The sequence below is a fragment of the Schistocerca piceifrons genome, chromosome 1 (assembly GCF_021461385.2).
Source record: "Schistocerca piceifrons isolate TAMUIC-IGC-003096 chromosome 1, iqSchPice1.1, whole genome shotgun sequence".
In the NCBI taxonomy this organism is placed as follows: domain Eukaryota; kingdom Metazoa; phylum Arthropoda; class Insecta; order Orthoptera; family Acrididae; genus Schistocerca; species Schistocerca piceifrons.
This window is the reverse complement of record NC_060138.1, coordinates 1,088,972,769-1,088,989,947: the sequence shown is the minus strand read 5'-3', so window position 1 is coordinate 1,088,989,947 and position 17,179 is coordinate 1,088,972,769. Positions and strand designations below refer to the sequence as shown.

The window sequence follows — 17,179 nt, the reverse complement described above, 5'->3', positions numbered from 1 at the left end:
ACTTACTTACTGCACCTTTCTCTGAGATGCACCAACACACCTCTGCGTATGTGGACTGCTGCCAGCACCACAGTGCGATGACTGCAGGGTAAATGCACCGCATGGTCATATCCTGAGGTGATTTAAACCCACAAACTGCCCACCAGAGAATTATTTCACAATGTATCAGCATTATTCTCAATTTATGAGCATGAGTGTATAACAATTGTTAATAGGTTGATAATTCTTCACCTTTTTCAGGTACATTGTAGATTCCTAATATTGAAATGTATTACTTTGGGTTTGACTGCATTACATTATTACAATGCCCCCCCCCTCCTGCAGAATTCCTCACTTAAATTTATAGTTAGGAAAGTGATTGTCTCAAGAATATAAATACACAGAGCAAGTAAAATATTTAATGCCTTGAAAATTGGTATGGCAACTGTGTGAAGTGTTACCTTTCCCATTATCTTTAAGGTTCTTTTCTGTATCAATAAAGTATTTGTGTTTGACTAGCTGCAGAAAGGTGTGTTACAAAATGTAACTGGATGCACTATAGCAAATTAAACTGATATGCAGTAATTAAGTCACAGCGATGATGGAGTACTCATAAGGCATAACAAAAGCCACACTTTCTTTAAGTAGGTTATCTTTGCCCAAAATCCATAGTACTGAGCTGTCTATCCACAGTCTAAGAAATTTTATTTCATGTACCTATTCTTTTACTTCATTATGAAGAGATATTGGCTCTGTGTGGCTTCCATTGTTCCATGAGGGCTGCTTTACTCTTGATGGGCAGTAGTTTAATGTTATATAGCAAGTACACTGCTGTCACTTATGTCACTTCTGATAAGCTCCAGTGAGGTGTTCTGGAAGAACAGATTTGTATCATCAGCAAACAAGACAGGAACTGTGGATGGTAAGTTTTTGGGTAGTTCATTGATGTATAGGAAAAAAGATGAGAGGCTCTAGGTCCCTGTCAGATAGTGCGTGTTACTAATGCTTCCTCTGAACAAATTTACCTTACTTCTTTTGTCGTGAGTTCAACCAGCTGCTTCCTGTTGGAGAGATATGAGCAGAACCACTCATGCAGACACCTTCTGGCTTATGTAACAGCAATGAGTGATCTACAAATGAAACGCTTTTATGAGATGTACAATGAACCAAGAGGAATAGTGTTTATCATTATACAAACTTAAATTATAGTATGCAAAAGTGAAAGCCACTTCACTTATTGATTTGTTTCTCCTAAAGCCAAATGGATTTTCAGGTAATAAGTAGTTGCTTTCAAGAAATGTGATTGAATGTATGTAGATGACTTTTTCAAGTATTTTAGAGCACCTTTATATGACGGTAATATGCAGATAATCGTTAATGTCATGGGCACTATCTTGGCCATCTTGAAAGCTTTAGGGGAAATGCCATCTATAGATGAAGTTGTTGATAATGTCACATAGTGATTCAGAAATTTAGAGGTCAACCATTTTTATTATGAAGATGAATAATCCATCTGTGCCGAAAGCATAGAACTCTTTCATTAGCCTGATAATTTTCAGAACCTCATGTTTGGATACAGGTAAAAAAAAATGATTTTGTGAATGCTGTGCCTTTTATACTCAATGTTTTAGAAGGGAATGGGCACCCAGATGATAGGCTGTTAGCAAAGCTCATGAATTGTAGAGTAATGTATTCCATATTTCTGTTGTATCTACAGCAGGATTACCACGATAGCATATGTATTCCTGTTGTGTCTGATTGGTACTCCTTTTCAGTGTTTCAATGTTCCACATGACCTTATATTGATTGGTGTATTCACTTATGTACTTGTTACTGTGCAGTTGCATAACCCTATAAATTACTTTTCTTAGGATTGTCTGTTACAGCTTAAAGCAGTTGTGGAAATTTGAAATGATAATTCTTTGCTCATATGGTACCCTCTTAGTATTACATGACATTCTTATGCCTTTTGTTACCCACCCATGTTTTAATCTTCCACTTTGGTATTTTAAACAATGGAAAATTCAGGATGAAATTGTGACAGTATTATGAAAAAGATACTTTGCTACTTGCCTTATAGTGGGGATGTTGAGATGCAGACAGACACAACAAAAAAGACTGCTAAAGAAGTGAGCTATCAGCCAAAATGCCTTCCTCTAAATAGACAACACAAGCACACATTCACACAAGTGTGACTCACACACACATGATGACTGTCTGGCCGCACACACATGATGACTGTTTCTGGCTGCTGAGGCTGGAGTGCAGGCAACTGCGCTGCATATGATGGGAGAAGCTATCTGGAGCAGGGAAGGGGAGGAATAGCAGATTAGGAGCGGCAAATGGTAAAGTGTTGTTTGTGGGAGTATACAGGGATGTGGTGGAGACAGGGTGTGGCAGCTAGGTATGACCAGGAGGTTACACAAGGTGGTGTGGTAGGGCAGGAAGAAGAGAATAAAATAACTGTGTGTGTGATGGGGAAATAGAAAGCTGTGTAGTGCTGGAGTGGGAGGAGGGAACAGGAAAAGTAGGTGAAGGACAGTGACTAATGAAGGTTGAGGCCAGGGGGGTTACAAGAACATAGGATATATTGCAGGGAGAGTTCCCACCTGTGCAGTTCAGAAAATCTGGTGTTGATAGGAAGGATCCAGATGGTGCAGGCTGTGAAGCAGTCACTGAATTGATGAACATTGTGTTGGGCAGCATGCTCAGCAGCTGGGTGATCCAGCTGTCCTTGGCCACAGTTTGCCAGTGGTCACTCACATGAACAGACAGCTTTTTGGCCAAGGTGTCCATGTAGAATGCAGCACAGTGGTTGCTGCTTAGCTTGTTGGCCACATGAGAGGTTTCACAGGTAACCCTGCCTTCAATGGGATGGAAGATGCTTGCACTGGACTGGAGTAGGTGGTGGTGGGAGAGTAAGTGGGATAGACCTGCATGACCTTCATGCAAGACCTGTCCCATACATCCTCTGACCACATTTTGCAGAAGCCTCTCCAGGGACCTAAAGATTGTTACACTTGCAAGCCAATACATATCCTCACTGGCTGTGTTTGTGGTTAGTAAAACAAGAGAATTTAGGAACTGTAGAATTCACAAATACAACACTACAAGTAAAAACTAATGTCCAAGTATTCCATATAGACTATGCCTACATATACTGGATTCACAATGGAGTTTTATAATCTGGTGCAGCAGTCTGTAACAGTTTGCCAAGATATGTCAGACTGAAACCTGAAAATCAACATAGTAGATGAATCAGTACATTTATTTTCCATTGACAGCAGAATAGACATTGCCTTTTATATGTAATTACACACATATAGAATTACAGATGTACTGTACTTAATTAAAACATACAGTATTATAGATATGTAATCATACAATACACATTGAAAAACAGAGTATCAACATAAATTACAAGCCCCTCCTTGTACAATGTATCATTACATTTGGATTCAGTTATGTAAATTTTACTTTATTCTAATGTTAGTATTGTATGGGTTTTGCAAGCTTACAGACATGTAATAGCATTCTGTGTTAAGTTACTTAAAGTATTTTTTTAATATCAGACAAAATAAGCATCTGTATAGGTTAAAAGGAGGAGCACTGGCTTTTTTAATGTAACTGTTTTTGTCCTAATATACATATAAACATGTTAAGTACTGTAAGTGTAATTCCTTAACTGTCAGTGTGAGTCAATTTACACTCATCATGTGAGGGTCACTCCAAAAGAAATGCAAAATATTTTTTTAAACATCCAATTTATTTTCCATGTCTTTGATATTTTTAACATTCTGGAACTAAGGGTTATATACTGGCATGGTAGAAGTAAGGAGCAGCACATTTGAGTTACTATTTAGCAGCCTTCACAGCATCTTTGAATCTTGTCCTGCTTCTCCTAGTCCCACTCAGGTTGCCAGTTCAGTCACTATTATGCATTTGTCAGCCAAAATTATATTGTGAACATGCTACACATTCTCAGGAATCTGTGCATTGCTTGGTCTGCTATCATGCAGGAGATCTTGAATATTCGCCAGATAATCTGCTTGTCAAGTGACTAATAGTACTGGAGTAAACAGTGTCATCAATGGAAAGTTGTGCAGTCTCTTGTGAATGTTTGTCACTGTCTTGTTTTTACAACACAAACAAACATAAAATGCAGCAACTACCTTAATGGAAAGCTATGATAACATGACTTGGAAAATATGTTGAATTAAATTTGAGTACAGGTGGGAAGAATTTTTCTATGACCTCTGTGAGTAGCAAGGATGCAGACCAAAATTTTAAGAATGTAGGAGAAGACAGATTGCTACTTAGTGCATTCTGGCCCTAGCTGCTGGAGTTGGTAGTGATGTGTGCTTGCTTGTGTGTATGAATGTTGTGTGTTTCTCTTTTTCTGATAAAAGCAGTAAGCTTTTGCTTGTTAATGTATATACTGATTGTATCCACAGTCCTGCAGGCTGTCATTCATTATGGAATTTATGGAACTTTATATGTGAATGAACTAAAAAAGAAGACAAGTATTTTACTTAAACATTACTTATATCTTTTTAATGTTTATGATTTTTTAGGCATTGAAGGAACTAATAGAGGGTGGAGTCACTTTATCATCTTGCACAAAGGATGAGCTTACAGATATTCTCCACATGGCTGTGTGGTACCATCAAGATGAGGTAATTTGGTAGAAATAAGTGTTATAGATCATAAAGTTTAGTTCATAGTAAGAGTTAGAAATGTGTAGTAATTATATTTAGAACAACAGTGTCTGCTTTATAATGGATATAACATGAACAATTGGAAAAGGGCTGATTAGCCACATTTTGGTGAAGTCTGACACATTGTGAAGGCTGCACTGCATCCAAATATCAGTGTGTATAAAAGTGTGTATGGTATGTACATAATTTTGAAACAAGGAAGTACAGACGTTAGGGAACTAAAACTTTCAAAATACAGTCAACATAAATATATTGATGATGAAGTTAAAAGCTGTACTATGCCAACTAATGATGGGTGAAAAACGACATGTACCAAATCTTTGCATAAATAACAACAATGTAGGAAAAGATAGATAGCTGCTTTCCATAAAGAAGACACATCAAGTTGCTGACAGGCAAGATTAAAAGACACAAAGAGTGTCTTTTAATCATGCCTGTCTGCAACTTCACGTGTTTTCTTTACAGTAATGGGCATTTCCGTGTTAGGCCCTCTGTTGCTCTTGGTGTGCATAAACGATTTGCCAAACCATCTGACAGTTGCAGAAATGGTGATGTTCGCTGATGACACTAGCATTTTTATTAAAGGATACACTGAGGATGATCTACAGCAGAGTGTCTCTAGGACAAAAATGAGACAGTTAAATGGTTTAGTGATAATGCTTTGATTATAAATAAGTATAAAATGGTATTGATGAATTTCAGTAATATTAAAAGTAAAGCTAGAAGAAGAGTAAAAGCTGAGTTAGGGAACTATGTTATTGCACAAGCGCCATACACAAAATTCCTCGGTATATTGGTGGATGAGCACTTGAGATGGGAAAAGCATCTGGACGTTTTGAGTAAAAAATTAAGTACTTGCTGCTATGTGCTAAGAATGCTTCGGGAATGCTGCAACACTGAATCATTGCTGTGTGCCTATTATGCTTACATGAACAGTTTACTTAGTTATGATGTGATCTTCTGGGGAGATACAGGTAAAGCAAACAACCTTTCAACTTCAAAAAAGGGCTATTAGAATAATGGAAGGGATTCCCTGCAGAGTGTCATGCAGAGAAATATTTAAAGAATTTAAAATAGTGACTCTTCCTAGCTTATACATCTATGAATGTGTATGCTTTCTGAAAACTCACCAGGAATTTTCTACATTAAATAATCAGGTTCATAACCATGAAACAAGGAACAGGGATGATTTCCACACAGATACCCACAAAGGAGCACTCTACCAAAAAACTGAGGAACCGCAGTTGACGAAATCCCCAAGACTTTACTTATCAGTCATGGTTCAGCTTGTTTACTTTTTACACGACAGTCTAAATCTTCAGAAAGTATGAGCAACATGGGTACCAAAAGAATTGTCAGTGCAGTATAAGGCACAAAGGATGGACATCTCTTGTAAACATTTGGTCCTTCATCACTGCGAGAGAGCTGGATTCTTAGAGAAAATCGTAACTGTAGATGAAACGTCGGTGCATCATCAGGGGTGCCAGAAGTTAAGAAATTTAAACATCGACCATCAGCTGGTGAGTTAATGCTAACACTGTTCTGGGACATGGAAGGTGTGGTAGCTGTTCATTTCATTCCAAGAGACAAAACAGTGAACAGTGAGAACTATTGTGATATATTGTGAACTGAACTGAAACCTGCATTCAGATCCAAACACTGCAGAAAACTGTGGAAAAGTGTCATCCTGCAGCAAGATAACATTTGGCCATATTTTGCAGGACAGATGACCAAAAGAATAAATGAGTTGGAATTTGTTTGCTGAAAAACATGCCATAAAGGCCAGACCTGGACCCAAGCAATTTCCATATGTTTAGACCATTGAAGGATGCACTCAGGGGATGAAGATTTGCAACTAATGCAGAAGTCATTGATACAGTGGTAAATTGATTACAGGTGCAACTAAAAAACTTTTTTTCCAATGGACTTTCCAAAGGAATCAAAAAAACTTGTGAAATTATGAAAAAATTTGTTGAAGTACATTATGTAGACGTTATGTAGGAAAATAATTTATGTTTCAGTTTTCCATCATTAGACTAAATATTCCTTTTCTCAATAGTCCCTTTACTTTTTGACTTCCCCTTGCAGTACAGAGGGAAAGAAATCAATACAGTTTTCCTCATTAGCCAACTCCCCCATCATCTATCTGATTTATGTGTCACAGTAAACTTTCCAGGGAACAACATTATAAAATATTACAGAGGGATTGAAAGGACTATAGCACACTTTCCTGCTTTCCCCCTGAGTTTCCACTGTCTAACAGCATTTTAAAAAACATTTTGAACTGCAAGAAGAAGTTTATTCTTCAGCATGGGATTGCTATAATGTTTCACTGACTTTGATATTGGGCAAGTTTTTGACATTGTTTACTTTTCTTATTCTCTTTGACAAGTGCACTTTAGGCTGTAAGTTAGATTTGTAGTGTGTGTTATGCAAGCAATTTTTATGTATTTAAATGAATTTAATGCCAGCAGTATAGGGAAAGACAGATTGCTATTTACTGTAAAGAAGACACATTAAACAGCAGACAGGCACACTTAAAAGATACTTACATAGAGCTTTCAGCCACAGCCTTCATCAATAAAAGAGAGACACATACCATTCACACACACAAGCAAGTACACCTCATGCACACATGACTGGCAATCCAAGCATCTCAGGCTGGGATGCAGTTATCACGTGATATGCAAGCAGTAATCTGGAGGGGACAGGGAAGGGGAAGGGATAGCAGTGTATGGGTGGGGAGAGAGATGAATGCGTCTGGTGGAGTGTGCAAGGAGTAGAATGCCAACGGACCTTTACCACATTAACATTGTGGTACAGGTACTTGATGTAAGTATTGTTATTTTTTACATTGCTGACATATTTTTTCAGACATTTTAAATGTTGAATTAACATTGTGACATTTGACAGACATTACAGATGTGGAAAATAATTGATCCAGGGATGGTGGTCACTATAATGTTTGACTGACTTTGATATCAGTTTTTGAGACAAGTTTTTGATGTTGGGATTTAATTGTTTACTCTTGCCAACAAGTCTTCTGTAAGTTTGAAGTTAGATTAGCATGTTTGTTTTATAATACTGAATGCGGCTCATATTACAATGCTTGGATATCAGTGAGACAGGATGTGCTGGAACTAGCAAAACACTCAGTGAGTGAGTTCAGTCTCACTTATGCCTGCCTGCCTGCTTGTCTTGTCATACTTGACAACACTTTAGATGTGGAATATAATTAAACTGAGATTTTGTTGTGACTTGACCAGAAATCAAACTTTGCACATATGCAAGTGCTGCTTTATTTAATTTTTGGATAAATGATTTGGGATATGGAGCAAAAAGTTCAGAGCATTTGGATACTCTCAAGTATCCTGTAAAGTACCTTGAAATACTGCAAGTTACACCATTTACATAGTTTTTCGTTGAATGTGACACAGAAAAATAAAGTAAAATATATATTTCAGAGCGTTTTGGTACTACTAAGCACAGCCAAAAATACTGCAAGTTATATCATTTGTGTAATTATTTGGATAATTTCTGTTGAACATTGATAAAAAAGAGGGCGAAAAAGAAGAAGAAGAACAAATAAATCTGATAAGTCCCCAATTTATGCAGCTCAGATGAAATGTAATTTTTTTTTAATATGGTGCAGATACTTTTGAGCAAGATTGAGATGGATGCATTATGACTGGACTTTTTAAGGGTCTGTAAAGTACTAAGCAGTGGTTGGCTGCTTCATTTTAATGGAGTGCTGTGAATGACTTGAGAAGGTGTGAGGGGGATATGGTGGGCATGCAGCAAGGGGAACTAAAAGTGGGAGGGAGAAATGAGGCAGGGCCAGTTCCACCATGTGTAGGTCGATTAGGCCAATAACCCGGGAAATGCTGAGACACCCTCCTCTCTAATGCCACATAAACTACTGACAAGAAACTATGTTCAATACATGTGAACTTTCTTGCTTACATGTGTGTGTATGTGCAGCTAATTATGATATGAAGGATATGAGATCAGAATCTGTTTCTTGATGTTCCTTAATGACTATCTTGCTCATAAAGCCTTGTGTTTCACAGTAAAAAATGATGTTCATATGTGCTGGATGTGATTATTTTCAATAATACAATTTGCACATTATTTCCACTTGTTTTTCATCAGCTCTTTTATTTTCTTCATTTTCCACTAATTAAACTTCCACAGGAGATAAACAGTAACCAGGTTTTTCAGACAATACCAATTGAATTTACAGGCCAGCAGCTCACACCATAATGTGTCAAACAACTGACTCCTCCATTACTTACAGACTCCATACTACTTGTTACATACAAGTCAACAACAAAAATACATGAAGATGCAGTTCAGTCTTTTACATCCCAAGAGTCTCGTACAATTAACTGCTTCTTGTCAACTTTTTTTCAGAATAAATCATACAAATAAGAAAAATGACTATAATTTTAAATTATAATTATGATTTAAAATTAAATTGAAAATGAATCTTGCATTATTCTTATACAGGGTATGTCAGTTCTATTAAAAAAAAAAAAAGAAAAAAATAAATAAAAAAGGAGATTAATTTTGGTTTTTTAGATAGCAGAAATAATTTACCTTGGACTGTGTCATAAATTCAAGGTGAGTATCATATTTTATGATACAAGAGAGAGAAAAATGGGAGCACTGATCAGTTTCATTACAGTGTGACATCACATACATGAATAGAGTGGACCAGAATGCCTGTAGCAAACACTACAATGTTTGGGGATGAATATTTATGCATTTTTTAGCTCCTGGTACAATTTTCGTGGGTTCAACATTATAGCATGAACGTACGACTTTATAACAAAATCTGGATTACTGTTTAATTTTAACTCATTGTGGAGCTGTCTCTTTTATTCCTGGTTTAATTCACTTACATTAACTGCTTACTTTCTTTTACGAAGCCCTGGGAGAAACAATCCATTGAATGCATTTAAGAAACAATTTAAGTGCTTGTCGTAGTTCCTGGTGTTTGAACTGCAGTGTTTTACAGGCCAGCTTACAACACTTAGTTTACTGCAGAAAAAAATCCACATTATTATGCTGAAATTCTTTTTTATATACGTTTTCTGGAGACTTTAATGTATCTGCTTGTGGCAGCTCAACAAACAAAACAGAATTATATGGAGTATGTAGATCTACACAGTACTTTTTGGATTTTCAAATTCATAGATTGTAATAATATTGTTAATGCAGGTAACTAACCTACTGTTCTCTAGCACCTTCACAAAACTTTAATGTGAAACCTAATTTCTGAGTTAGGTCATGTTGTTTCATGGATTAACTGTTTTCAACTAAAACACTTAAATTGATGTCTGTTGTGATTACAAACTATTTCTTACTTTATTTGTGAAGTTTTTTCTAGGAAATATTAAAATTAAGCTAAGAACACCTTTGTTACAGCACTCCAGAAATTCTATAGATTGATATAATCACTGTCTTCAGATTACTTAAATCTGTAGGGCAACTCTTGAATACACTCTTTTCATTTAAATAATTAAAAATTTATCATACTTTATAACTTATCAAATAATCTAAAAGAAAGCAGGAGCCTCCATGAGATTTATTTCTTGTACAGCTTCTTCACTACACAGGCCATCTGGATACCCCCTTCCAGCACAAGTTTCTCAGAACTGTGCAGATGGGAATTGTCTCTCCAACACATCCTGTGCTATCTCTGTCCACCTGACCTATACCTTCACTAACCTGTACCCACTGCCTCACCTTGCCTTTTCCTTTCTCTCTTCTGTCCGCACCATTCCTTCTCCATCCAGATTATGGAATGAGTTCTCCTACCACATTTCCTCTCTGCCCAAACACCATGTGGACACTCTTCTTCCCCCACTCTCTCGTTTTTCTACCTCCCACCCTTCTCTATCTCCTCCCTTTCTCCCTCTTTACTTTCAACATGCTCGTGTACTCTCCCTTCCCCCTTTGCCCCCCCCCCCCTCTCAGTCCCACTCCCCACTCCCTCTTTCTACATCTCTTTTTGTTATGTTCTGTATACTCTTTTCATCTTGTTGTGCAGGCACAACATCATCTATTTAAAGATTTGACTCTTTCCCTCTACCCCCTCCTTGCATCTTATCTGACCCTGTCTTCACCTCCGTCAGCTCAGGCAACTGCTTTCAATAGTTGAGTATCAATAATTAGTCTTCCCCTGGCCTTGGGAGTATACATTTGGGGGGTGTCTGTGTGGTTGTGTGTGTGAATTTGTGTACTGTTTCTAGAGAAAGAGTTACTTCTCAAAAGACAGTGTGAATGCTGTTTTCTGTGTTATGTGTTACTGTGCTCTTTGCATCAATGTGCTATAGGTGAGTGGTTGCCTTTCCCTCATGTTACATTTTGCTGCATACAGAAAATTCCAATATTGTCAAAATTATATTTGGAGAGAGTGAAATTAGAATCAGTTTCCCATTTCAAATATATCAGCAGCACAACTTCCAAAGACAACACTGTTAATCAGGAAATACTCAGCTGGACACAGAAAGCATCCAGTTTTTACATTCAAATCAGAAAACCTTCTATGTGACCATGAAAAACCACAAAAACAACCATATACCTCACTACTTTGTGCCAATTGCCATTATGGTTTAGAGACATACAACCTATGGAGAAAGACTTCATTGAACTCAAGTGACAGGAATGAGAATTGCATTAAAGTATGAACCAAACTACTAAGAGCAACAAAATCATAAATGAGGTGAATAGGAATGTAGCCAGCATCGAAGGCCCTCTTATTAGTTTAATAAAGGAACACAAACTGCATTGATGTGGGTTCTGTATGAGAATGGACAAGAAAAGGTGAGACATATAATATTTTGAAATAAATGTCCAACACAAAAGACTGTGCAGAAGGCTGAGAAAATGCGGGATAGACACAGTGCAATCACGCATGGACAAGAGGGAATTCCAGTGGAAAGATGTCCAGAAACAGAAGAGCTATAAAGACAGGATGAGATGGCAAGCACTTGTACACCACACTGCGGAAACTCCAGATGAGAAGTGATGATGATGATGGTGATAATGTGGGGGATATAAATTGCAGAGGTAGATTTAGGCTCAAATACAGTAAGCAGGCTCAGGTGGTTGTAGGCTGTAATAGTTATGCAGAAGTGAAGAGATTTTCATGGGATAGACTAGCATGGAGAGCTGCATCAAACCAGTCTTCAGAATTACAGCCTCAGAACATCAACATAAAGCTTTTTCCTGATATTATGCCAACAATAATGAGATACTCACTTGCATCCCTGTATGTTGTGTGTCAAGTTTCTTTGAGTTTCTAATGATGTTCTGTAGTGCCTAATTCATCTGTAGAAATAATTTTAAGGTTGTTCAGTTTAACGTAATGATAACAAAGGTTTATCTTTCATATTTAACAAGCTCCTCACATTATGATGAGAAACTACAAATCTGTTACATTTGTTACCCTTTCTGATGCCAAGCTGCCATTTTTAGGCTCCTCTAGTGATTTTTGCAGCTATATCGTGAGTAGTTCAGTAGGTCTCCCTTTCAAAGACATGAACTCTAACACAAAAAGGCCACGGAAAATACTGGAAATCACAAGAATTTGACAAACAGTGCTCTGATTATAATGAATGCTTCTGGAAGACTGTGTTTGTTGTGCAGTGGTTGGTAATAGGAGCCTCTGAACCTGGAACCCAAAAGTCCTAATAATTATTGTGTCTAATGAGATAGACTTTTGATTTAATTGATAATGTATTAATGTCTGTATCTTTTGTCTGTTTCTGTGGGCAACTTTGTAATTTCCTTTGTCACTAGAATAATGGAATCTAGGTTGTGTAATAGGAAGGCATTGGAAATCTACATGAATATTATATTTACGTCTTTTATTGGGGTAATGCATTTCAAAGTTCATATGAAATGAGTACGGTTATTTACTGTGAGAGAAATTAATAAATAAATCTGCTGGCAGTTGCTGCACAAATGTTGACAGGAGTGTGTCACATAAATTCTGGAAAACCTGAATTTGACAAACCCTTAAGGATAGGTGGCAACTATCCCAAGAAACCCCGGATATGAAACATACCACTCCAATAGAGACAATAAAGACATGATTACACTAATTATCATGCATGTGAAGCCATTTAAGCACTCTTCTCACACTCTGTACAATAACAGTGATTTGTAGAATATGGTTGTAAATATAGAAAATTCCAGGTAAATGTAAAGTCTTCTCTAAAGTCTTCTGTTTACTGTTTTATGTGATATCCACATTGTTCAGATACATTAGTAGATTTAGATGCTCTGATATAGGAGATTATCTCATAATATGGCAAGTTAAGAACATTTGCAAGAAATTGTGCAACTTTTGTCTGGAGGTGAGGGCAGTGGCAGGTCATTCTTAGTGTCAAAACCTGGCTGAACTGAGTGTTTTGATCAACTTATCAATGTCTCAATTCTATTTTTTCTCTGCTTGTTACCATGGCACCAAACAGTTTCATGTGCTCAATTTTTTTAATGGACTATAAAAATTAAGGAAAGACTACTACCTCTGATGACTGTTAATTAATTTTGAAATAATTAAATGTACCCCTCCTTGCTTCCTGCATTCATATTTAGAACTATTGTTTCTGAAAATCTCACACTTACATTAATCCAACAAATACTGCACATACATGACACTTAATCCAAGCGAAACATTCATCTGTTGAGCTGAAAACCGAGCAAATGCCTTAATGTCGTGAGCAAATACAAGATACAAAGAAATTAAGGTTGCCACAGGTTTCCAAGACAGAATTAGATCTGAGACAAAAATTTTGTGGAGAAAGGAACAAAGATGGTTGCAGTGTGTGAGAATGAAAGAGTTATGGGCAATGGTCTGAAATAACATGATCCATAGATTTCTGGAACAAGAAATGGAATAAAAGTTCAATGAGCTGATCAAGCAAACTGTAATCAACATGAGGCCAAGTTCAGAGGAACAGTGTCACAGCCCTTCAAGATCAGAACTGGAACCAGGCAGCAAGATGGACTGCTCTGTATGCTCTTTAGTTGTGTTATTGATAAGGTGATCAGACAATGATTGTGAAAAATGAGAGGAGGGATAAATTTAGTATTTTAAAATAAATGTGTGGTTTGTCCTACAAACAACAAAATTTTCATAAAACAGGTACGGCTGTCAACATATGACTAGAGTGTAATGCAAATCTTTGACAGTATTTTGTTTCTTGTATTTGGTAACTTAACACTGACATACAAGGGGAAACATATGTTAACACAGATTTTCAAGTGCATGTTATTTTTTAATAATGCATGTGATCCCATTATTTTGTTCATCATGTACTATGTATCTAACTTTACACTAAGAATTATTTCAATTTTAATTTTTGTTGTTTTTACAGTATTTTACATAAAAACTAAAAAGGAAAATCAGGTGTGAAATATATTTCTAAGTCAATATAATGGAAGGAAACATTCCACGTGGGAAAAAATTATATATAAAAACAAAGATGAGGTGACTTACCGAACAAAAGCGCTGGCAGGTCGATAGACACACAAACAAACACAAACATACACACAAAATTCAAGATTCAAGCTTTCGCAACAAACTGTTGCCTCATCAGGAAAGAGGGAAGGAGAGGGGAAGACGAAAGGAAGTGGGTATTAAGGGAGAGGGTAAGGAGTCATTCCAATCCCGGGAGCGGAAAGACTTACCTTAGGGGGAAAAAAGGACAGGTATACACTCGCACACACGCACATATCCATCCACACATACAGACACAAGCAGACATATTATGTCTGCTTGTGTCTGTATGTGTGGATGGATATGTGCGTGTGTGCGAGTGTATACCTGTCCTTTTTTCCCCCTAAGGTAAGTCTTTCCGCTCCCGGGATTGGAATGACTCCTTACCCTCTCCCTTAATACCCACTTCCTTTCGTCTTCCCCTCTCCTTCCCTCTTTCCTGATGAGGCAACAGTTTGTTGCGAAAGCTTGAATTTTGTGTGTATGTTTGTGTTTGTTTGTGTGTCTATCGACCTGCCAGCGCTTTTGTTCGGTAAGTCACCTCATCTTTGTTTTTATATATAATATTTCTAAGTCATGTGTTTATGCTATTTCATTAATGTATACTTTATGTTCCCTCCTTTTTATAGTTAGTCACAAGATTGATTGCTGCTGGAGCAGATGTCAATAGCAAAGAAAGAGGGGAAGCTGAGAAGTCAACATTACAAGGGCACACAGCTCGATGTTTGGTATGCTCAGACACTTATAACTCATAATTAATTTTGTTGAGGTTAGTATTAAATGTTAATAGTGTAATTTCTTCACAGGAAAGCAGTGTATTGTCATATAGAGGAGAAGGTTGGATTGATACAGAATTTTCTGGCAATTCCCCACTGTTCAAATCTCTTGAGTCAGAGAAGGTAAAGTAATTCCTTTTTATTTATAGCAATAAATGAATGTTTACTCATTACCATGTCAGGCAAGCAAAAAAAGTAATTTAATTAGTTATATCTCCCAGTGGTCATTGACGTGATATATATATAAAAAAAAAAGATGAATGAGTGTGTCAACTTCCATAATTCATTTTTGTGTATGGGAGCTGTCTATCATTATTCAATGAGTATCTTTAGCTGGGGTTATATGTGCCTGTAATTGAACCCAATTGACAATTTGTTGTTTTTTTCTAACTAGCCCCTCTCTCTCTCTCTCTCTCTCTCTCTCTCTCTCTCTCTCTCTCTCTCCCCCCCCCCCTTTTTTGTCCTACTAGGTCGAAAATTATGACTTAGTGAAATTATTTTGGATAGCAAAATTCGCAAATATCTTCTGTGATTTTTGTTTGCTACATATTTTGTCATACCTTGTCAACAAATAAGAGTAAAAAGATTAGAATATTCATGAATTTAAGTTAAACCGATACATAAAGCACAACACAGCAAGACCAGAGTTTCCTTTACAACAATGAAATGGTGAAAAAGTTTTACAACTCTCCTTAGAGATCACTGTTGTTTTTTTATCACATACATTAACCTATGTGGTGGTTTTATAATCCTCATAACTAATATATCCTGTGGTACATTTTCCTTTTCCGCTCCAGTCTCATACACAATGGTGTTTTTATATTCTGCAGTCACTCTCTCCTTTAATTCCACTGTTGAATGAAACCAAGGTTGCTTTTCAACAACTTTTTTCATTAATAACCCTTTCCCTTAATGTTACTGGCATGTAGAAATAGCAAAAATTGGAATGAAACATTTCAAAGAAATCAATATAATTCACTACATTACCACAAAAGCCTTTCCAGTTAATTTCAAACTTCAGTAAATGTAATCACATTCTTCTCTCAACATACAAGTTGCAATTGTTTGCAGAATTTAGATCCTCTTTGCCATACTGATTCTTTACAAATGGTATATTTTGGATAAATTTCTGTTCCCATTGTTGATAACTCTCATGTTGCTGACAAACCAAATACCTCATTTCCATTTTCCTCAGACACAAATTCATGTTTCAAAACAAGAAAACAGCTTATCTCCTCATCAGCATCATCAGCAATCACAGAATCATCAAATTCTACATAATCAGTATATAAAGTAACTCAACTGAGTCACATTTTTGTCTCAATATCAGAGAAGGACTACACTGTAGTGTAGTTTCAGCTCTCTGAGACTGCAGATGTGCGTGCAAGTTGCGTTTGCGTGAGTGTGTATGTGCATGTGTGTATGTGTGTCTACTGCTGACAAAGGCTTAATGGCCGATAGCAATGAGTGTGTGACTCTTTTTATTGTGCCTATCGCGACTCAGCATCTCCGCTATATGGTGAGTAGCAACTTTCCTTCTCTGGTATTGTTACATTCCATTCTGGATTTCACATTTTTGTCTAATTTTTTTATTTTGGCCTGAACATTGTCAATACAAACTTTATCTCAGTTGTTGTCTGCTGTTAATTTTTCATTTTTGTCAGTTGCTGTGTACAGTTAATCTTTAATTTTTGTCTTATTGCTCAGTAGTGTCGTTTACCTTATTAAAATTAGCTAATTCTACTCCAATATTAGTTTCTAATTTACTGGGTTTTGCATCATATTCTACAAATCTGCTACTTCTTGCTTTAAATTTGGCTAATTGTTCAGTACATCATTAACTTCTTAATTACTTTTGAAAAACATTCTCCATTTTCCATTGTAGATTATTCAGCACCCCCCCCCCACCCCCCCACCACCACCCCCACCCTCTCCCCAGGATGAAATTCATGAACCACATCTGTCTGCACCTAGAGTCAATCACATAAAGGTTGGACAGTACACTGGCCTCCATTGTTAATTCACCAGTTGGATTCATTCCAGGGCGGGCAAGTGGATGTGATAAGTAATTGATTTATTCTTGCAAACAAATTAGTTAGTCCATTTTTATAAGTCTCTCACTTCCTTTAATGTTTGACGATTGTGTGTACTTCTTCCATGTCAAAATATATTCAACTCCCTTTACCTCTGCT

General features: G+C 36.8%; 1 protein-coding gene across 1 annotated transcript in view; it reads left to right on the top strand.

The window, feature by feature from the left end:
- The window catches only part of LOC124777829 (serine/threonine-protein phosphatase 6 regulatory ankyrin repeat subunit C-like), a 384,246-nt gene that overhangs the window by 123,822 nt on the left and 243,245 nt on the right, over positions 1 to 17,179 (top strand). The window contains exons 5-7 of the mRNA XM_047253358.1: positions 4,554 to 4,655; positions 14,841 to 14,939; positions 15,018 to 15,110. Of these exons, the coding sequence (XP_047109314.1) occupies positions 4,554 to 4,655; positions 14,841 to 14,939; positions 15,018 to 15,110 (294 nt within the window). The remainder of the gene's footprint in view (positions 1 to 4,553; positions 4,656 to 14,840; positions 14,940 to 15,017; positions 15,111 to 17,179) is intronic.